The 23,992-nt window shown below is 37.2% G+C and overlaps 1 protein-coding gene across 1 annotated transcript; it reads right to left on the bottom strand.

The window, feature by feature from the left end:
* Window positions 1-4,630: 4,630 nt before the first annotated feature.
* On the bottom strand, window positions 4,631-22,343 carry LOC306866607 (uncharacterized protein). The gene is made up of 5 exons (XM_079411863.1): window positions 21,810-22,343; window positions 18,708-18,884; window positions 7,761-7,982; window positions 6,642-6,855; window positions 4,631-5,390 (listed from the first exon to the last, which is right to left on the bottom strand). Exons 1-5 carry the CDS (start codon window positions 22,266-22,268, stop codon window positions 5,212-5,214), a joined length of 1,251 nt encoding a protein of 416 aa, XP_079267989.1. The 5' UTR covers window positions 22,269-22,343; the 3' UTR covers window positions 4,631-5,211.
* Between the last annotated feature and the right edge of the window lie 1,649 nt (window positions 22,344-23,992).

Genomic DNA, 23,992 nt, shown 5'->3' with positions numbered 1-23,992 from the left:
GGATGCGATTAATCGAGATTAATCATTTATTGCAGTCAATCGATTTAAAAAAATAACAAATTAATTGCAAATTTTTTTCTGAAATTAATCGCGATTAGCCTTAAACTAAAAAATATTGTTATATACAAAACCATTAAAAAATCTGGAGTCACTACAATTGTTTTTTTTTTTTACTTCTATTGAGCAGATACATTAAATTGATGAAAAGTGACAGAAAAGTAATTTATAATTGTTAAATTAACAGAAATAAACAGAAAGCAAATCCGTATATTAGAATGATTTCTGAAGGATCATGTGACACTGAAGACTGGAGTAATGATGCTGAAAACTCAGGAATAAATTATATTTATAGATAGCATATTCTTTGTATAGATAGCAGTTATTTGAAATTGTAATATTTTACAATATTACTGTTTCTACTGTATATTTGAAAAACAATGCAGCCTTGGTAAGCATAAGAGACTCCTTTACAAAGCATATTATCATCTCATTTTTAATGAAAAGTTCTATCATTATTATACGTTTCAAACATGCATTATTAATATTACTGTGTAGCTCACTAAATACATTCTTATTTGATGGTGTCTTATTATTTTATTTTTTTTAAGTATTATAGCACATATTGATTATAATATATATTTTTATTTTAATATATTTGTAATATTTAATTAAATTATTTGCCATAAAAATATGTATTTATATGTATATTATATATAATAATTTTAGTAAAATGCATGTAACCACTAAATAAGACTTTAGTGAGCCAGGATACAATATGAATTGTGTGCTTTGGCCAGTTATAACGGCTCAGTTGGTTTCCACAGACTGGTCTTCGAAGCCCGTCCCAACACTCTTCCTCTGGAGTTTTTCACTAAAGCGGCGGATCACTCCAGTTATCCTGAGCCCAGCGTCTTCGGCAGCTTCAAGTACACTGACCCCAGCACTGGACACATCCATCAGATCTGGGGCCTGACCGCCGCTCTGGCCATAACCGTCGCTGTGCTGGCCCTCGGAAAGAAGCCCGAGGTCGAGGTCAGCTTTAACTTGGACGATCCTGCTTCTGGGTTTAAAGACGTGCTGAATCACAGATTAAGCAAATTATGAAGACGCTACAGATTCACTGTTATTGATCACACTAGGGGAAATTATTTACTGTAATTAGTTACTAGAGCATCAGATTGGATATTCTTCATGTAAATAAAAATTTAAATTTTTTTATAATTAATGAGGATGTCATTTGTATTTTCTGATAGGAGTTATTACAACAGCATTACACAGATGTACAGACATCATTACAGTATGTGTGTGTGTGTGTGTGTATATAAAACGCTTGGATAAATTCCTTATAAATTCGTAAAGATGCCGTCATTTATCTAGAGAAGATAAAGGAAGAATATTTTAATTAGTAAAGTATTGATATGTTGCACTAAATTATACTCATAAAGTATAATAAATTACTAAATTGTTTATAAACATTCATACAATGAATACATATGAAATGTTGAAAGTAGTCAGTATATACATACATTAACGTGCAATAATAGTATATTTAAATTAGGGCTGGGACTCGATTAAAAAAATTAATCTAATTAATTAGAAGCTTTGTAATTAATTAATCGAAATTAATCGCATTTTAATCGCATATAAATATTTGACCTGAGAACAGTGAGAAGTAAGTTTTTTTTATATGGATTTTTAAATTTCCCATCCACAGGGCCAACCAAAGCGGTCTCATCAGCTTCTTTGTCCATGTTCACTGTGGTTTGTTTTTGTCTGTTTCTCAATATGCGTTCTTCAGCGATCTTGCGTCCTTGTGTTCTCGTTAACCGTCGAAGTTCAGTTCCAATTCTCAAGAACGCAAGTACAGAGGATGCATGAAAGTGCCCGGATATGTTCTTGAAACTGAGGATGCATCGAGTGCAGACTTGAGAGAATCGAGCCGTTAGAAATCGCAGAAAACGCTGTGGGCGGCCGGTGTACGGAAGCCTGTAAGCTTTAAAGTCGCTCTCACAAATACTTAACGGCTCTTCAAGTTGAAAGTAAACATTTATCGTTTTGTTTTGGTTAATTTTAATAAAGTTATAAGACCCGGAGAAAGTCTGCATTTTTATTGGCATATTAAAATGAATCTTAACAGTAAAACATATAACGCTGTAAAATAAAACAATACAATTATATGAAAGTAATATCTATAATAGTATGAAATGTTTTAATAAGTTATGATATGACATTTTGTAATATTTATTGTTCATTGGCCGTTTCTTATGCTGAGACTATGCGGTCAGTTAAGCAGGAATGCAGTAAGTTACATCTCAGTTCTCATAAGTGTGCGTTCTGTGTTCTCGCGTCCTTCCGAGTTCGTTCTTCCAAGGAAGCTTGCCAAGACTAGGGCTGGGTATCGTTCAAAAAATTTCGATATTGATACCGATACCTTGAGTTCGATACCGGTTCCTGAACGGTACTTTTTTTCGATACCAGTTTTATAAAATCAGTTTTAATAAGATTACATTATCTGAAAAAACTATTTTTTTTAGCTTGTTGATATTTATACAGACTCAAAGTCTCATCTCCTGAGCCACTGCACAAAGGAACTAAATATATCCAACACAATAAATAAATAAATAATTTTAATAAAGTTCAAATTGTTTTCAGTTTACACATCTGTTAGGCTACGTTTACATTAGTGCATGTTCATTTTAAAACACAAAGCTCAGACAGAATCATCATTTCTAGGTTGTTAAAGACTTCAAGAAATGTAAAATCTTCATCCACTTTCATAAGTGGGTGTTTTATTTTCTTTCACCATATGTTTTATTGTTATTAAATTCTGGTGTAGTATGTCTAATTATTTGAATGCATAAAAACAACTTAGTTTATTTAAATTTATTCTTAAAATAGCCTTATGACATGTTTTATTTTTCCTCAGAAATTCTGTGTTCTGTATCTGGTTTTCAAATCAAGACATAAAACATTAATTTAATTTCTCTTTAAATTATTGAAAATCAAAGTTTATTTATTTTGGCAAACAAAGGGAGGTTACTATTAAAATTAAAACATGGAATAACTGTTGAGTGATCATTACTAAAAAAAAAAAAAGTTTTAATAATTTTAATAGTAGCCTAGTATTAGCAGTGCTGTCTGCTGAACAATATTAATACCGTTAATATTAAAACCGAACTTTTATTTTGACGGGTTGCCTGGAATACCTTTACAGTTCTGTGTGTATATGAGATGAGTTAGTTTTACTCGAATCAAACGGTAAAATGCTCATGAAGTGACTTTCAGAGCAGGTCTGGAGATGTTGTTCATGTCCTCATTTAGAGAGGCGGCAGACGCTGAAATGACCGCGAACGTCACTCGAGCTTCAGTCTGTGTATAATGAACAAACCGCGCGATTTAAAGAGCTGACTGCTCCGGGCGTGCGCTTTCGAAACGCTCTCGCGGAGGTCAAACACTGATCAATCTGCACGTCGCCGTTTCTAGTCAAACACAGCTAGTGATGCAGGCTTATTGGCTCACTGATGTGATGAGATTAACCCCTTAGGTATCGAAATTTGGTACCGAACGACAAGACGTTTTTCGATACTCGGTGGTATCGAGGCAATTCGGTCGGTGCCTAAAAAGTATCGAACTCGATACCCAGCCCTAGCCAAGACCGGTCTCCACGAACGCAAGTCCGTTCTGACGCTAGTTGGTGCTCCAGTATAATCGGTCTGCCGAAACTCATCCAGTGAGAAACGTTCCGCGGTGCAAAAATAAGTGCGATTAAAATGCGTAAAAAAAAATTAACGCGTTATTTTTGTGTAATTAATTAATCTAAATTAACGCGTTAAAGTCCCGGCCCTAATTTAAATACAACACTGAGATTAAGTTAATATTTAAATGGTAACTAAAGCTAAAACGAATTTTTTATTTTTTTTTATTTTTGTTAAATAAAATAAAGCTGAAAAAATATATAAATATCAGATGAAAAACTTTGAATAACACCACACATTAAATTGCAAATAAAATATGATTTCTTACTAAACTTGTTCTTCTTTAAAAAATATATGTTTTAAAAAAAATATATACATATATATAATTTAATTATTAGTTTGTCATTATTTCATGAACCTAATAATTTCCCGCATGATCCCAAGTTTGAATCCTGTTCACATTTGTCCATTTGTCCACTAGAGGTCCCCCTCGCCTGACTTCTGACAGGACCACTGAGCGTGAGACGTCATGCTCATTTAATGCCATCAAAGCATTCATTTTTAAATAATACAAATATGTTTTAGAAATATAATTGTTTAGATGTTTTATTTACTATTTTGTTTCACTAGTACAAATGAAAGACTTCAAATCAGTGCTATTTTGGTGTCAGAGCTACTATTATAGTCAATTTAGGTTTTAGTCATTTTATTGCATTTCATAATTTTTAGTTTTTGTTGTTAAATTTCTATATAGTGTTTATTCGGTTTATTTTAGTACATCAGAATAAACGAAATGAAAATGAGACATATTGCCTTGTCAACTAGTTGAAATAATGTTTACATTCAGGTAATGAACGTTTGATGTTTATGTGAACTATTATAACTCTGCTTCAGATCATAAATATGTACTTGAACAAAAAAGAATGCACAGAATTAGAAGGCAAACACTTAATTTTATTAACAAATACTGTCAAATAAATAGACATCTTTATATCTGTATGTAACAGGCACTTAATTTCTAGAGATCTGATGATGCTGTCTGTTACTGATCCACTAAATCCCATCGCTAAACTACTGCTGTACCCATTCATGTTTGCTAGTGTTTTCATAGTGCAGTCTGACTAGCAGTAGAGTCTGTCGGTGACTAACACTGCTCTAATTAGGACACTAGCTTTGATATTGTATTATCTAATGCAGTCACTATATCTTCAGTATGATTAGTGGTCATTTTAGACTGAATCATCTCCAGTTCTTGTATTGTTTGATCTACTCAAAACACAATGCACTATTTATCATCACATTACACCAATAATTAGCAAATGTTTTCACAAATGAAATGCTAATACACAAACTTTGGTCTCTCTAATGTAATTTGAATATTCAACATTCCAAACACGATCACAAAATAGATCAGAATTTGTAAGCATCATGTGTTGCAAGTTTATAACTCACCTCAAAACACACACACACACTCGTTCTCTGTCAAACACACACACACACACACGCATGCTCAGGGTCATTCAAACACTGCCGAGGCCAGTCCGCTCTTCCTGAAAGTCTCTGCCACGTGTCTGGAGTGCTGGATTTTGGCCGAGAGCGCCTCAAACACGTCATTCTGGTCCAGCGCCGTGGCCGTTCTGTAGATGAACATTCCCAGCGACTCCAGTCCTCTCATGCCCAGATTCACACCACAACCTTCCACAGAATCAGTGAAGATTCATATCATAGATTACAGACAAATAGTGTGAAATACAATTGGTTATGATCTGTAAGGGAATGCTGATTGTAATGATTATGAATAAAATGTTTTTGGCTTCATGTAAAATGTTGTTAGCAGCCATACAGTGCTACAGAATAAAGTATATACAGGTCATTCTCATTCAATTTATTATTATTATTTTGTTTTATTGTTTTTATTTTATTCATAGTGCTCTTTCACAGTATCACCCAGTTTCAGTGTGCCTTGTAATAGATCACATTATCACTAACACATTAGAACACATATATATATATATATATATATATATATATATATATATATATATATATATATATATATATATTTTATTATTATTATTTTTTATTATTATTATTAATCTTGACAGATAAAAATAAAATATTGATTATTGAAAACTGAAAATTAAACTTAAAACAAATTACTAAATATAATTTGTATACTAAATATGTTTACTAAATAATAATTATAAAATAAATTATATTATATTTTTGTATAAAATATTTTAGTCAACATTCCAGTGCTTTGTGCCAAAAATAACATTGAAAAAATTATCACTATGTGATAATTTGATATATTTATTTATATATACAAATATTATTAATAAATATATTATATTTTTAAGAGGGAAATGTCACAGCATAACAGGGTTGAACAGAAATTGCAGGGGAAAATTACAAAAACCTGCAATTAAATTATTTTAGAAACAAAAATACATGTTTTAATTTTAACAAAGTCAAAATTTAGGTACAGTTCATTTTTATATGTGGAATTTGGCTTTATTTATTTATTTACATTTCAAATTTTAGGTTTTATAACTCAAATATTATTGAAAACCCTAAATATATAGTTTTACTTAATCTAAATTTGTAGCAGTAAATATATGTGTAGTTTTAAATATGAATATCCATAACCACAATTATAAGGGGACATTAAAAAAGAATGCGTTTTTACGGTTAAAAATGTGAGACACAGGGTAGTAGAAGAGGAGGAAAGAAAAAAGTGTGTTTTTTAAAAAGTTGAACTTCTTTCAACCTAAATGCCGTGTTTTAGAACGGTGTGTCATTCATGAGATGCTGCAACAGACACAAGACGTGATCTCAACAGTCCATCACATCCATCTACTGCGTGTTTACATAGAAAACGCAATGCAATGGAAAAACGTGAAAGAAGAGTAACTGTATTTGGCCTAAAAGCATCCAGACGCTCACCCGTGTCAAAGTTGAGCACTCGCGCAGCTTCTCCTTCCACAGTCACGGCGACGTTGTCTCCTTCGATGTAAGCGGCGCTGACGCGTCTGTAGGACAGCATGATCTCGAACAGCTTGCGGCTGCACTGCATGTGGTGCAGCGTGAGTTCACTCAGACGAGGCTCGATGTCTGTCTTGTACGCGTTGAACGACTGGTGGAAGATGTTCTTCATGATCTGAGTCAACAGAGAGGAAAGGGATTCGTTCAGTCTCCCGCTCTGCACACTCATCGGGGGGCTTTACAAGCACATTATTACATACACACTCCCTCCACACACACACACACACATATAGTGACTGTAACCAGGTAATGTCAGTGAATGACATTTCCTGTGACGACTGTGTCTTGATATATCCTGTCTATTTTTGATATCTTTTTTCACCGTTTCTTTCTTTAGGCCTTTATTGTTTTCTTTTTCAAGCACTCATCTGCATATTTCTGTGCTATTGTTCCTCTTTTCTTGTCTGTCTCTATTTATTCATTAATCAAACTCTCCAAGTAAGGCAAAACAGAGTCAGAGATGTGAAAATATAGTCTGGTATGGCCTTTAGCCCTGTTTGCCCCTGCTGGTACATTTTGGAACTGCACTATCTGTTGTATAGCTTTATGTTATGTATAGCACTGTATGTATAGCTTTATGTGACTGCTTGTTGTATGGGAATAAGGTTTGGATATAATATAGCTAACTATATATATATATATAGAGAGAGAGAGAGAGAGAGAGAGAGAGCTGTGTGATAATACGGTTTACATTTTTGAGATGATATAAAACAATCATGAAACTGAGATTTGCTATATTATATTGTTTCATGTGCATAAACTATAGTATATGTAGGTAGGTAAAGTGGGATGTATATATCCAACTTTTAATTTATTGCTGGGTGATGATAACTATTTTGTTAACCTTTTTACAGCTATTTAACATTTAGAAACACCAACTGACATTATTTCAACTACATTTATATGTTGAAATTCAGTTATGCGCTGGCTGGAGAGGGTGAGCAGACCAGCATTTTGGATGAGTGCATAAACTTTAGTTCCTGAGTCTAACAGATGCATGCTGGGATTGAGATGTCTTACTGAAGAGTTGGCTGTGTGGCGCAGGAAATGCATCATTTTGGAGTCTGCGTCTGAAGTGCAGGCCAGAGCCATGTAGCGGTTCCTGAACGTTCCGTAGATCTTCAGATGGAATCCGGGCTTCGCTGCCGGCTGAGAGGAGCTGCGTGATTCCTTCACAGTGTCGATCCCGTACGCCGACAGATCAAAATACAAACTATGTGCACGGATCTCAGGTGTGGGAACCTAGAAAACAGAAACGGACCATTATTTTCTTAAATATCGTAATATTTATATAATATATTTTTTTTACACTTACTACTATAATGTTATACTGTATATTTTTATTATTTATTATATTTACTAGTGCTGTCAAATGATTAATCGCATCCAAAATAAAAGTTTTTGTTAACATAATATATGTGTGTGTGCTGTGTATAATTATTATGTATATATAAATAAACACACATGCATGTATATATTTAAGAAAAATATGTTATGTTTATACATTTAAAATATTTTTATATAATATCAATTATATGAATATAAATATATCCATGGAAATATTTTCAAAATATATACTGTATGTGTGTGTATTTACATATACATAATAAATATACACAGTATACACACATTATGTAAATAAAAACTTTTATTTTGGATGCGATTAATCATTTGACATCACTAATATTTACATTTATTAATTTATTCATAAGTCATCCTCAACATATTTAAATATTTATTACGTGTCCATTTAACAATGATTCGCTAATTAATTATTGCAGAGAAAAAGCTGAAATGCCTCTTCTATTCCCCGTGATCTTTTACAGGAAATAATAGTGGCAGAAGCATCAGTACAGTATAATCCAGCCAGGTCATGTTCCTTTAAGGATTTCTCATTTGTCTCCACTGACTACTGCATATTCTTAAATGGAAGCAATGGGCTTTTATTTTGAAATATGTCTAAGTTTATGAAATCAATGAAAATCGTATTCAGACTGTTGTATTAATTGACTTGTTTTGTCCTTAGTTTGTGTTTAAAAGTTTCTCATTTCACATGTGAAGAAGAAATTTCTTAAAGGTACCACCCGCCATTTAAGTGTTTAAATCAACATCATTGATTAAGGTTGTAGGTATTGCAATTGCATTTGTTGACTTTCCAACAGCTCTTGTTTAAATTTCATGGTTGATTTATAAGTATTTCACTAACCTTTTTACAACCATTTAGCATTCAAGATAGCACTAGCGTGTTTGCCGGCATGCCGTCAGGCTTTGGAATTTATTTGCCTGTTTATGTCTATTATGTACCTGTTCATACCTATCAGTATCCAGTTCAGGGTCAGCAGCCGGCATGGTAGGCCAGGAGACTTCTGATTGCTGCAAGAAGTTGGGTCCATTAGCCCAGCGGCCTGATTGTATCAACTCCTTTAAGGATTTTCCACGGGTTATATCATCTGCCACATTCTTTCCCGAACCCACATATCTCCAGGAGTTGATGTCTGTGAGGGACTGAATTTCAGCAACTCGAGTGCCTACGAAGACCTTATACCTGCAGGAGTCAGACAGCAGCCAGCGAAGGACAGTGGTGGAATCTGACCATAGGATGACTTGCCTGATGGTGACTGTGAGCTCCCTTTGGAGGACTTTTGCCATCTGCGCTCCAGTAAGTGCTGCACTCAGTTCAAGTCTTGGTATGGACATTTGTTTCCTGGGTGCTACACGTGAACGCGCCAATAAAAATGAAATGTGTATATGGCCATTCTTGTCTTCTGTGCGTAGATATGATACTGAGCCATATGCCCTTTCAGATGCATCACAGAAGATGTGCAGGTCTCTGGTGGTCATTTCCTCATGCACTTGAAATGGAGTGTAGCATCTGGGAATCTCTAGCTGTTCCAAATTGGGCAGTTCCTGTACCCAAGTTTGCCATCTGTTTTGTAGGCTGTCAGACTCGATGAGGTCATCCCATCCCAGGTGAAGTTTCCATAGATCCTGAACGAGTATCTTGGCCTGTGTAGTGAACGGAATTAAATACCCGAGAGGGTCATACTGTGATGCTAATACCTTGTAAATATTTCTCAAAGTTGGCTTGAGACATTCCACTTGGCGAGGTCTGTATCCTAAGGAGTCATGGAGACAGTTCCACCGCAATCCAAGTGTGCCCTCCAAAAGATCTGGGCTTTTTTGGGATAACCATAGCTCACTGCTTTGTGACCTTGCTTCTGTCGGAAGGTGTTCAATTGCTTCAGGTCTGTTGCTGGCCCATTGACGAAGATTGAACCCTCCAGTCAACAGCAATTGCCGTAGGCCATCGACAAGAGATCTGGCCTTTTCGGTTGATTGTGCACTTTGAAGACAATTGTCTACGTAGAATGATTGTGTGATTGATTCGGCTAGAGTAGGATCAATTTCACCATTGTCATGGGCCACTCGTTGCAGAGCATATATAGCACAACAAGGACTGCATGTTGTTCCAAAGGGCAGGACCTGCCACTCATAGATCTTTGGCTGCTCAGTCCTTTGCATGTTTCTCCACAGGAAACGCAGGATTGCCTTGTCATCTGGCAGTAGGCGAACCTGGTGAAACATACCTTTCACATCTGCGCTCACCGCCACGGTGTGCTGCCTGAACCGAAGCAAAACTCCAAGCAAAGATGGACCAAGTATGGGACCAGGAATGAGGTGATCATTTAATGACTGACCCTGATACTGGAAAGAACAGTTAAACACTATTCTGTTTTTGCCATTGTGTCTCACCATATGGTGTGGAATGTACCAGGATTCAGCTGACTTCTCTGCTTCCTGAGGGGAGATTTCTGCCACATAACCAGCCTCCTCTAGTTTGGCCATCTCAGTGCAGTATGCTTCAGACAGGTTTGGGTCTTTGGCGAGTCTCTGTTCAGTGCTGCGAAGGGATGCCAGTACTGCCTCCTTTGGGGCTTTAAGGGTGACCATATTTGGTCGTTTGAGCAACGGAGTAGCGTATCGTAGAATGCCATCAACCTCTACCCTAGTAGTGCGAGTTTGGAGTAGTGTGAGAGCCTGTTGGTCCTGTTTAGAACGAGTGGCTGCTGTTTCGTTAATGTAGGGTAGGGTGTCAATCTGCCAAAGACACTCAACGTTCTTGAGTAGTTCAGCATTCTGACCGTCTACAGTGATGTTCAGACATTGTTGGTCACAAGGGGTAGGTAGGCTGTACCCAGCAGGGCCTTGGAGAGTCCAACCGAGCCAGGTATGAACAGCTATAGGAGCATTAAGAGGTCCCATTTGTATGGGCTAGACTGGCACTAGTAAATGAGGCATGTCTGACCCAATGAGTAGCAAGGGTTGTGCTCGCTCAATCTGTGGCAATGGCAAAGACCGGATATGGGCATATTTGCGTTGGAGAGCAGCTATAGGATAAGAGTGTTCAGACAGTCTCAGATTCTCGGCTGTGAAGGCCTGATTAATCTCAAACTTCCTAGTTGGCCTGTTTAACGGGGACACAGAGAAGGAAACAGATGCTCCGTTTAAGCGAAGTACCTCCTGACGTATTGTACGTAGGGTGAGCGTTTCAGGCACTGCAGTAAGGTTTAACTGTTTCACAGCCTGTGGTAATACAATGGTACGCTCAGAGCCATCATCTAACACTGCATATGTCTCCATGGTTCTATCTCTGTAGTGGAGTAGAACCTTGACTACCTTCAGCATCACCTTTGGAGATTGGTGAGGATGATCTAAGTAGACCTGGTTAGGGGGAACATTGACTAGAAGAACACTCTGTTGTGTCTGCTGGACTACTTCATGGAGAATGATAAGATGCAATTTTTTGCAAGTCTTGCATGCAAAAGGAAACAATAAGGACCATAGGAAATGGTCCTTATTGTTGCAGTATGGACATATGATGTTAAAATATCATTAGTAACAACACTCTGTGGTGAGTTTACTCCAGTGTGTGCTTCAGCTAAATCACTGGCGATGCTAGACTGTGATCCAGATCTGCTGTTGTTGTCCTGTTTAAGAAACGAGGTAACTAGCTTGGCAACTTCAAGCTCATTTTGTGCTTTCTTGAGACGACGTCGTGTATCAATCTGTTTAGCCAAGGCCTCTCTGGCTTTGAGTGCCTCTCTGGCTTGGTCGTCAAGTCTTTGACATTCCTTGTCTGCTGTAGCGTCCTCTTCAACCTGACGTTTGTAGTTCCTCTAGTTCAAGGGCCTTTAATCTCTCCTCCAGTACTGCTGCTTGGACGTCAGACAGAGCATGTCTTGGAGATCGACTTGAAGCACTGTGTCGTGATCTGGAGGTAGCTCTGGAGGCTGTCCCAGATGAGATGGATTTAGAGGAATGTCTAGAATGTCTCTGTGAAGAGGTGTCAGCTAGAGGTGGTGCCGATTGTAGGTGCGTAGGGAGCTGGACTTCATAATCCACTAGATGGGCCGGGAGATGTCGCTCTCTTTGTGTGTGGGGTCGAACCGCGGCATCTGCTGTGCCGGCAGGATCAGAATCCATTTCTACAGAAGTACATCCGGCTCGAAGGACCATGTACGAGCGTAAGGGATGCTCAAGGGTTCGGTTGGGTACTAGTAGAAATGGTGGTAGGAGTTTCCGGTTAGAGAAACGGAAGCAAGAGAAGGTCTCAGTTCCCGGATTTTATTGTGATTATCTTTACATGCATGAATGATTACAGGCAATTGCCCATAGGAGGTGCATGTGGGCTTGTGTGTGGTCTACAATGAACACAGAAAACAGTATACAATATAAGATTTGAAATATAAACAATAATATGGCTAGCCTAAAGAAATGAACGTTATACACAGCCACAGTGGCAGTAAATCACAGTATCAAATGTCAAGTAATAAAGGCATTTATGTTGCATTACTTTGGCAAAGTCCTTTCCATTTAACTATGTACCGTAAACGGGTGTACAATTTTAGCTTATGTATCTAAATTATGCAGTGGAACATGCACAGTTTAGCAGCATTAAACTAGTGTCAACATTTGACTTAGCATAGACTGTAAAACGGATAACTTACTTTTAATCAATCACTCACAGAAGAAACAAACATGCAGTAGTCCTTTCTCTTGTACAATGAACAAGTCGATCGCTCCACCCATACATACACTGCCTCCTGACACTTGTCTGGACATGTCTGGACTTGTTCAGCTTTGTCCAAGCATTAAAGTTATAGACATAAAGATACCTCTGGGTGGCGTTGTTGGGCTTTCATACAAAGACGCTCATGGTTGGTTCCCGTTGAGCCTAACGGGTTGCTTCCAGCTCATTGGCGTGGCCAACGGCTTTCGCATCATCGGAACGGAGGAGTAAATGTCAGCAATCTTTGATCGCTCAAATAAGATAAGTGCATGAATTTGCCACAAGTTGATAACACCTTCTCAGTTAAGATGGCGTAAATAAATGCAAGGTCCATGGTGAATAAAACTTTCATTTTAAATGATGACTGTTCATCAAATAATTTGGACTTCCTTTTTGTGATTTTTGCAGTTGATCGATTCATTTAATTTTACTCCGTTTGTGTCAGGATCTACTCAGAGCTGGCCATACTCTTGATCTTGTACTGTTCTTGGGTCTCTCTGTTACTAATGTTGTGGTAAATGATGCTTGTTTTTCTGATCATTTGTTTGTTTTGATGCTGCATTTCCTTCGCTGAATTCAATAAGCAATAGGTCTGGCAACTCTACTCGTCTTACAAATACTTCAACTGTTGATAAATTTTCAGAGGCAAATTTTTATTTTATTTTTTGTCTCTTCATTCTGTCATGATTTAGAGTTTTCTTCTCAGAACCTTAGTGTGGATGGGTATTTTAATTCTTTTAATTCGGTTTGTACAGAAATTTTAGATGAGATGGCACCCTTGGGGGCAGTCGTGGCCTAATGGATAGAGAGTTGGACTTGTAACCTGAAGGTTGTGGGTTTGAGTCTCAGGTCCGGCAGGGATTGTAGGTGGGAGTGAATAACCAACACTCTCTCCACCCTCAATACCACGACTGAGGTGAGACCCTTGAGCAAGGCACTGAACCCCCAACTGCTCCACGGGCACCGCAGCATTGGCTGCCCACTGCTCCGGGTGTGTGTTCACTACTGAGTGTACACTTGGATGGGTTAAATGCAGAGCACAAATTCCGAGTATGGGTCACCATACTTGGCCACACACCACTTCCCTTTCCCCCTTTCCCTTAAAATTTAGGGAATCAAAAAAACAATCACAGCCGTGGATGAATGATGAAATTCGTACCTCAAGGAAAATTTGCAGAAGGGCTGAACGAAAATGGAAGAAAGATAGGTTGCAAATATCATTTGATATATTAAGTGAAGCTTTGGCAAATTTTCAGTCTATTTGCAAAAAGGTTACAAAAGCAAAATATTTTTTCAAATATAATTAATAAGAACTCAAATAAGCCTAATGTCTTATTTAATACAAATAATAAAGTGATTTTTCCTGCACCTACTAATTGTCTAGAGCCTACTCAAATGATGTGTGAGGATTTTTTGCAATTCTTTGTAAACAAAGTCAATAATCTTCGGTTACAGATTATCTCAGTAACGACCTTTCATGCTGAGTTAAATTATCAGAGTTCATTTTGTAGTTTTGAACCTATTTCTTTACCTCAGTTGGAGCATATATTAAGGCACACTAGACTAGCTGCACATCCATTTGATCCTCTTCCTCCTCGGCTGTTGTTAAATTTGTTTGATCTTTTAGGTAAAACTATTCAATCGCTTCTTAATAGCAATGGAAATGTCCCTGTTTGTTTTAAACATGCAGTAGTGCAGCCACTTCGTAAGAAACCAAATTTAAACTGCACTATTTTAAGTAATTACCGACCTATATCGAAACTACCTTTCTTATCAAAAATTTTAGAGAAGGTTGTTCTGTCCCGGCTTGCATCATATTTAGATATGAATGCTATTATAGATATGTTCCAGTCAGGTTTTAGGTCACTTCATAGTACAGAATCCACCCTTCTTAAGGTTTTTAATTATATTTTTTGGCAGTTAATTCTGGAAAGGTAGTTATTCTTATTTTACTTGATCTCACAGTTGCTTTTGATACTGTTGATCATGGTATTTTATTGCTGCGTTTGGAAGATGTTGGTGTTAAGGGTACTGCCTTAGAGTGGTTTAAATCATAGTTAAAAGATAAATCTTTCTCGGTTTGCCTTGAAGATTTGTTTTCGACATCAGCTAAATTACGTAGTGGTGTGCCACAGGGTCTATTCTTGGGCCTATTTTATTTTCATTATATATTTTTAAAGCGTTGCATGGCATTTCCCCAAAATATATTCCTGACCTTTTAATTCCTTATCAAAATTCAAGAAACTTGAGATATTCAAATCAGATGATTCTTCATGTTCCTAAAACGAGATTAAAATCTAAGGGCGATAGGGCCTTTTCAGTGGCTGCTCCCCATTTATGGAACCCTCTCCCAATGCATATTAAATCTTCCCCATCTGTGGATGTTTTTAAGTCTAGATTGAAATCGTACCTTTTTAGTGGAGCTTTTGGAGTCGATTAGAGGGATCAGGTTTTACATTTTAATGTTGAATTAATGTTGAATTTTGTTGAATTGTTGTTGAATTTATTTTGTGTGACTGTATGTAATGATGCTGGAAAGCACTTTGGTCAACGGCAGTTGTTTTAAATGTACTATAGAAATAAAATTTGTATTGTATTGTATTGTAATGTATTAAACATTGTTTTAACATTTTTTCAACACTAAAACAACAACCAATGTTATTTCAACCACATTTCAATACTGAAGGTAAGCCACATGTCTGCTAAGATGGCCTGTTTAATTCCGAAACCCAAAATATACTACATTTTTTACATGTACGCTAGTGTACAGCCGAACGCATAGCCTTTTAAAGTATATTTCATTTGATAGCATGACCGACACGTGCGCACTATAAACTTTCATCTTTGTCCAGTGTCTGCGCTATATCTCCAAAAGTTATGAGCAATCTCAAAATAATTGGGTGTGATTAGATATGATTAGATATTTTGAAGAATGTTGGTCACCAAACAGGTTCTGATTCCCATTGACTTACATTATATTTTTGACAATACATTACGGTTCCCAATACAAAGTCAATGGGAACCGAAACTGCTTGGTCGCCATCATTCTTCAGAATATCTTTTGTGTTCAACAGAAGAAAGAAAGTCATACAAGTTTGGAATGACACAAGGGTGAGTAAAAGATCACAAAATGTAAATATTTGGGTGAACGTACTCTTTAAGGCTCACAGAGAGAGAGTGGTAACAACTGGTACTGATAATCAAGAATCCTCATTATTCAGAGCCAAGTTTCAGCTGCACTAATTAGACTGACACCCTGCTTATCTCTAAACCTTATCAAGGTTGCTAAAGCTTGTTTGATGAATTACTATAACAGAGACTAACAAAACAGCCTGTTGGGGGACGCTAGCTGACCTTGGTTATCTGCGTTAGCTAAACCCGCTATACCATCTGTTCAAACAAAAAGCCCATTAACTAAAGACAGAAAGAAAAATCAGTTATACAAACCGTCATTCTAAACCTGTGTAAAAACAATCAATTTACAGACAGAATCAGCTAATGATGGAGGCTGCAGCTTCTCTCCGCCTCACCTGCATCATCAGTGTTTATTGCTGGCAGAAATAGACTATTATTATTCATAATGGCTTAATTTCCTCACCCATATTCATAATATGAATCAGCCCAGTAGGACTCTGTTGACCTCATGACCACAGAGCGCTCGGACTAACACTCGATTCATATTCAAGAACACAAATGAGAGATTTCTGAGAATAATAGCATGGGAAGAGGAAAAAAAGGTTGCTACTGAGATATAATGGTGTGATGCGGTATAATGATTGACGGAGAAAGAAAGAAGAATGCATATGCACTGTAAAGGGCCGTTCACATAGAATGCGTCTTTGCATCTAAGAGGATTTAAAAATGGTTTAAAAAAGCACAGTGCAGAATGCCTCCACCATGTTGGCACACATCCGTCTAGCATGTGCGTTTATAAAGAAAAACAATGGAAAATAGTGGAATGGGAAAAAAAATTCTGTGTGAACAGCCCCCTTTTTTAATAACATTAAAATGTATTTTGTGTGAAAGCATATAATTTCAATAGTTTAAATTGCGGCAAACATTCTTCAATATTTTTGGACGTATGCTGAGGTTACACAACTAAACGTTTTACATTTAATTTTAGAGTCATTTTTCATTTTCAAACAACTTATTAAAATAACAACTGCCTGTATTCACTTTTACAGTGTATAGAATATAGAAAAATGCTTAAAAATACTGATTTATTGTTTACTTCAAAAAGTCTTTGGCATTTTTGATTTTCACTCAAATTTCATGGCCCCCAGAATATCTTGTTGTATGAATATCTGAACATGCAATACATCAAAATAAAGACCAGATCCTCTACTTTAAAACAAACAAAAAAAAAACTGTTTTATTCTAGCCTTTTTTTTTTAACCAACACTCGAATGTAGGTAGATTTCGTTAAAAAAAGCAACATTTTGAGCAAAAAGCTGAGAAAATTGCATTTTTATCAAATACTACATCTGGATCATATTCAGTAATATTATCAAAGCAAAGTTGCAGTGGATGGCTTCCATGAGCGCTCCCAAAGCTTGCACAGGCCTTTACTACTTTCTGGATTGACATTTCACTCTGTAACATTTGGCAGTTTTCATTTATATGCGGTTAGTGTTAATGATTGCATTATTTTTCATAGGCACACGCTTGCATATGTGACCGTGGACCACGAAACCAGTCATAAGTGTCAATTTTTCAAAATTGAGATTTATACATCACATGAAAGCTGAATAAATAAGCTTTGTTAGGATAGGACAATATTTGGCTGAGATACAACTATCTGAAAATCTGGAATCTGAGGGTGCAAAAAATTCAAAATATTGAGAAAATCTCCTTTAAAGTTGTTCAAATGAAGTTCTTAGCAATGCATATTACTAATAAAAAAATAAGTTTTGATATATTTACAGTAGGAAATATACAAAATATCTTCATGGAACATGATCTTTACTTAATATCCTAATGATTTTTGGCATAAAAGAAAAATCAATAATTTTGACCCATACAATGTGGTTTTGTGGTCCAGGGTCACATAAGTGATCGCTCCCCCCTAGCGTACCACAGTGAGAACACGGAAACCCAGAAAATGCCATGTTTGGTGGGGAGTTCATTGTATGGAATGTACACTTGAAGTATTTCAAATGTTATAAGTATTTAAAAAAAAATGTATTTGCAGATATTATGACGTTAATAAAAGTCCACTTAAAGGGATAGTTCACCAAAAAATGCTGTCATTAATTACTCACCCTCATGTCGTTCTAAACCCGCAAGACCTCCATTCATCTTCGGATCACTAATTAAGATATTTTGGATGCATTCTGACAGCCTCCCATAGACAGTAATGTAATTAACACAATCAAGGTCCAGAAAGCGTAAATGATGTAAACAGCATATCCACGTGGCGCAGATGACCCAGAACAGCATATGCTGTTTACCTATGTGATACTCTCCAAAATGGTGCTAGGGTGATGCGGAGGAGACAAGGGTATACGACTATATATATACGACTTTGAATAAAGTCGTTATTTTTGTTTTCTTCGCGCACAAAAAGTATTCTCGTAGCTTAGTAAAATTACGGTTGAACCACTGATGTCATGGATTATTTTACTGTTCTCCTTGCTACGTTTCTGAACCTTGATCATGTAAGGACCCTTCCTGTCTATGGGAGGGTCAGAGAGCTCATGGGATGAATCAAAAATAACTTAATTTGTGTTCCGAAGATCTTACGGGTTTGGAACAACATGAGGGTGAGTAATTAATTACATAATTTTCATTTTTGTGTGAACTATCCCTTTAAGTGTACTAGAAATGTACTAAAAGCAACAAAACTCCAAATTTGATTTCATGGGCTTTCTGAAAAGACTTGCATGTAAGCATCTCACCTGTCTCTGGTCCAGTCTTTCTATAGTAGCATTGGCGCCGTAAGCGCGACATGATTCTACGATGTAATCAGTGCTGATGCCCAGCACCGAGCAGGAGTCTCCACACGAACCGTCAGCAACCACAATCACCCGCGGCCATTCACCCCTCGGCATCTTCCTCAGGTACTCCTCGCTAAACTACAGGATCACAGCAAGAGGAAACATTTAGGCTTGCAATGTGGTCATTTTACTGAATCAAAAGCATTTGAAGTAAGAGTCCCAATCAAATGATTCTTATGAGCAGGGAATCAAAAACAAGCAGCACGGTCAGAACAGTCTGATTCCCGAACTAATGATTCTAAACAGTTTAGAGAATCAAAGCACAGTGCATCCGTGGGCCAGTTATTTTTAGTGATTCAAAAACACAGTGGAGTCTGATTCCCAAATATATAACTCTTTGAGCCAGTTCTTTGTAGTGAATCAAAAACTGACGATGCCAACCAGTTTTTTGCAAACTGTGTACTGTTTTGCAAACTAAGGACTCTTCTGAACCAGTTCTTGCAGATGAATCATAAAACAAACTCAGTACCTGGGCTATTCAGTTTTCCTAACAAATGGCTTTTGGGAATCAGTTGTTTTAAATGAAACATTCCATGTGAACAGTGTACTTGATTCTTGAACAAATGACTCTTATGAACCAGCTCTTTAAAGTGAATCAAAACATACAGTGAGTCCAGTAGTACGATTTCAGCACAAAAGGAGTGGTTACAGTGTGGTCTGATTCCCGAATGAATGACTCGAAACCAGTTCAGTGGTCGGATTTCCAAACAAAAGACTAAATTAAAATCAAATTAAACTAAATCAAAACAATCAACATGCACACACCAATTCTTGAACAAATGCCCATTATGAGCCAAAAAACATAATGCTTATAAAATACATGCTTTGTGTTTTTCATTGTTTAGTACAGTTTAAAACATCAGGACCAATTATTGGATTGGATTTATATCTTTATGCCATTAAGGCAAAACAGAACATCTCTATAACAGCATACTTCTCAACAACAAAACATGTTAAACCTGCATAAATGTCTTAAAAGAATCAATCATTCATTTGCACAGACAGCGACAAGTAAAGACTCTTATTTGTCACCGGCAGTGTGTGCTCCTCCAAGCAGAAGGACATTTCGTTAAACCAGACTGACGGCTTGTCACCCAGAATAGCTCTAAATGAAATGAAACTCAAATCCGGTTTGGTTTATTGGACGGGAGCGTCTAGATACATCAGAGACCTGGCATAAATAGCCAGGCCTGACGGTCCAAGGCCAGAGAAATACATTTACACAAACTGGAACAATTACCTCACAGTACATGACTGTGTCTGACATACTGAACTGAATATGCTGTAAAATGCCTAATATAAAAGAAAATTGTATGTGAAATGGTGCTAATATGCAACAATACTGTAAGCATGTCAAACGTATCGAACGAAGCATATTGTAGCTGTCTGTATGAATGCCTTCTCACTGCAGCTGTTAAACATAATCACCTGTTCATTATATGACAGACATCAGGCAATTAGTTAGTTGGCACTAAATGTGTATTTAATGAAACGCTTTGAGCCATCTCAGTAATTTCCTGTATGTCAGAGCCATCTTTCAGACCAGCCCAAAATGCTGTCTCATGGTGATAGAAACTCATTGGTGCTTGTATCTTTATTCCTGAGGCAATTGCTGCTCTACATAAAAAAATCTAATTTTCAGTCCTGAGAGAAATGCAAGGAGCCATACGTGAGCAGAAAAGACGTGTCCAGGAAACAGATTTTAATTGCTGAAGGTCATTTTTCTGCAAACGGGCAGCAGCTTTATTGAGCTCCTTGGCTTTGACTCGACTCTGTCTGCTGAGTTAACACTGACTGAACTATAAGGAGAGTGTCTCTGCTCAGAAAATCCATTGGAAGAAGCATCTATCTATCTATCTATCTATCTATCTATCTATCTATCTTATTTATTTATTTAATTATTTATTTACCATGTTGACAGTAGCATAAGGACATGGTAGCTGGTTTCTGTTCTAAACTGCTGATTAGTTGGTGCAAGGTGGTTATTAACTGGTCCAAGCTGGTAATTTGCTGATCAATAGATTGTTTAAGATGATTATTAGCTGGGCCAAACTGGTTATTGATTGGTGCAAGTTGGTTATTAACTAGTCCAAGATGGTTATTTGCTGATCTATGCTGATTGTTAGATTGTTTAAGCTGGTCATTAGTTAGTTTAAACTGGTTATTAGCTGGGCCAAACTGGTTATTAGTTGTTGAAAGTTAGTTATTAACTAGTCCAAGCTGGTTATTTGCTGATCCAATGCGGGTTGTTAGATTATGGAGGTAATTACCTAGTTTAGCTGGTTATTACCTGGGTCAAACTGGTTATTAGTTGGTACAAGATGGTTATTATCTGGTCTAAGCTGTACATTAGACTGTTTAAGCTGGTCGATATCTAGTTTAAATGGATTATTAGCTTGGCCAAACTGGTTATAGTTTGTGAATGTTGATTATTAGCTTGTCCAAACTAGACGTTAGATTGTTTAAGGTGGTCATTGGCCAAACTGTTTATTAGCTGGTGTAAGGTGGTTATTAACTGGTCATTTGCTGGTCCATGCTGGTCATTAGTTGGTCATTAGCTAGTTTAAGCTGGTCATTAGCTGGGCCAAACTGGTTATGACCAAGCTGGGATGCGTTTCCCAAAAGCAACTATGGTCGCAAGTTCCGTCGTTACCAATAGAGTTCAATGGAACTTACAATCATAACGATGCTTTTGGGAAACTCACCTCTGCTCAGAAGATGGTTCACGCTGATGGTGACCAGCTACCATGTTCCAAAAACAAGCTAAACCACCTTAACCTGGCATGATCAGGTGGTAGCTTGGCTGGGATTGTCTACATAACAGTCTAACCAGCTTGAACACAGTTCCCTTGTTCCAAATTACAGCGATGACCTTTTAATATAATTTTGAGTAAATGACTAGGTCGGGCAAGTGAATGGTGAAAATAACTATTATAGTAACTTTAACACGCGGTACTGATTTATTTGCAAGCAACGCAGTAAGAAACCACAACTCGCACGTACCTTTGTACCCAAATGGACTTTAACGTCAACCTTTTGCTTCTTCTGCTCCAGGATGCTCAGCAAGTACTCCTGAAACACTCCGATTTTGGTGAAGAAGTGCTCGTTGTGCCAGCAGCCTTCCATGTTGTCAAAATCCACCCCCAGGTCCAGGAGGAAGCGGACGCTGCGGGGGTCCAGCGCGATCTGCTGCGGTCTGCAGAGCAGCGCGCTCCGGTAGCGCTCATCCAGGAGCGTCAGTTTCAGCACTTTACCGGAGCGGACAGCGACCAGAGCCGCGGTCAGACCGATCGGACCCGAGCCCACGATCAGAACCGAGATCCGAGCCCGCCACTGGCGGATCCCGTCCAGACTCACCTTCACCACCACGTACACCAGCACAGCGAGTAAAGTACTGAGCGCGGTGTCGTACGCCAGCGTCCGGTACTGATCCACGGGGCTCTCCGCGCTCACCGCAACCATGGCGCGATCGTTCAGGGAACTGAAGACAGCACGCTTCACTTGTTGAGGAGCTTTGCCATCGCTGGCTGCCACGTTACATGTGGGAGGTGAGGTGAAGTGAAGGCTGAACACGCTCTCTCTCTCTCTCTCTCTCTCTCTCTCTCTCTCTGTTGTTAAGTTGCCTTAAGGGCTGGTTGTCATCAAGTCACATTCTTGCAGGTGAAAAAAAATAAAAAAGTATTCAGAATTAAATTATGTTGTGATGGGGTTGAATTGTATGGGGTTGAAGACCAATCATGATTTTAACCGCCATATATTAATTTATTGTCAATTTTAATTAATAGTTTATAATTAAATTATAATTTATAGTCAATTAGATAATCACTGTTACTTGTTCCCATAACAGAGTTTTTGAGAAGTTCACATTTGGTGAGGCCAATATAACCAACTGAGTACAAGAGAAACTCCTCTATTTCAACCATGTGATCAAAACAACTTTTATGTCACTTTCTAAATATAATATCATAAACATAGGTGGTAATGTCACAGCATGGCAGGGTTGACCAGAAATGAACAAACATTAGGGAAAACTGTTCTTCTTTCAGGAAAACATTGTGCAAGCATGATATTTACATTTCAGTAAGTCATAGTACAGACACTGCTGCATTTCCTGACAGTAAACAGATTCATCTTTCACAAGACAGAAGAAAAAGTCTGAAAGATTAGCAGATTATCATACTAAATCAATAACATGGTATAGAGAATTTTATATTATCAAACAGAGCTTGACTTGCAGACCCAATATTCAACCCGGTATCAAATATTACCACCTCGGTATTTTGCATTATTTCCATCACACTTCGAAAGGCAAGATGTTGGTTGGTCTCTGGTTTTTGTAACATCAGTCCACTCCAGACTATTTTTAGAGTTAGTTTGTCGTACTCCTCAAGATGTGTTGTTATTTCCAGCTTTTATTGATTCTCATGTGCTAAAACTGTCAAGTCGATGAAATCCAGTCTCAGATTAAACTGTAATAAATTATTGCTCTGCTTTCCAAACTGTGTATTGTATTCTGCAGTGTTTACTGCGGTGCAGTGTTGTAAATTGCATGTTTGACAGTGGAAAAAATCTGTAATAGTCATAACAACAAATTACAAGAGTGAAATCACAGCATCAATGATACCAAAGTCTCTATACGGCAGTGGTTCTCAACCTTTGACTCCAAGGCCCCTATAACTGTGATTCATGCTTCTAGAAGTTTCAAGGACAGTTAGTCAGCAAAATCAATATTTGAGGAGGCAAATTAAAATAAATTTCAGTTTCCATGCTGATCGACTTGATTTGGGGGATTGTTAGCATTTAAATTAATTTCTTACATATAATAATGTACATTAAAATAATTGGTACGATGGTAAAAATCAATCATGCTTCTTTATAAAAATTAGTTTGGATCAATATGTCTTGTGTTTCTATCTAAAATCTAAAAAGTAATGGAACAATAGTTTAAAAAAGTGATTTTTCACTACTATTTACAACAGGATTTGCATTTTCATGGGTTTAAATAATGTATTATTTTTTTAGAGACAAAAACAACAACTTTGTGCATCAAAACCACTCCTTTCCTGGTAAAAATGAACTCGGTTTTCAAAACTCATTAAATTTCCAACATTTTTGGCAAGCCAAACATATCTCTGAGTAATATGTAATACATCTAAGCCTCAAACTTAAAATAAACTTAATTTTGT

This window comes from Barbus barbus, assembly GCF_936440315.1.
Source record: "Barbus barbus genome assembly, chromosome: 48".
Classification (NCBI taxonomy): domain Eukaryota; kingdom Metazoa; phylum Chordata; class Actinopteri; order Cypriniformes; family Cyprinidae; genus Barbus; species Barbus barbus.
Note: the sequence above shows the minus strand (reverse complement) of the source record. Positions and strands in the feature narration are given on the sequence as shown.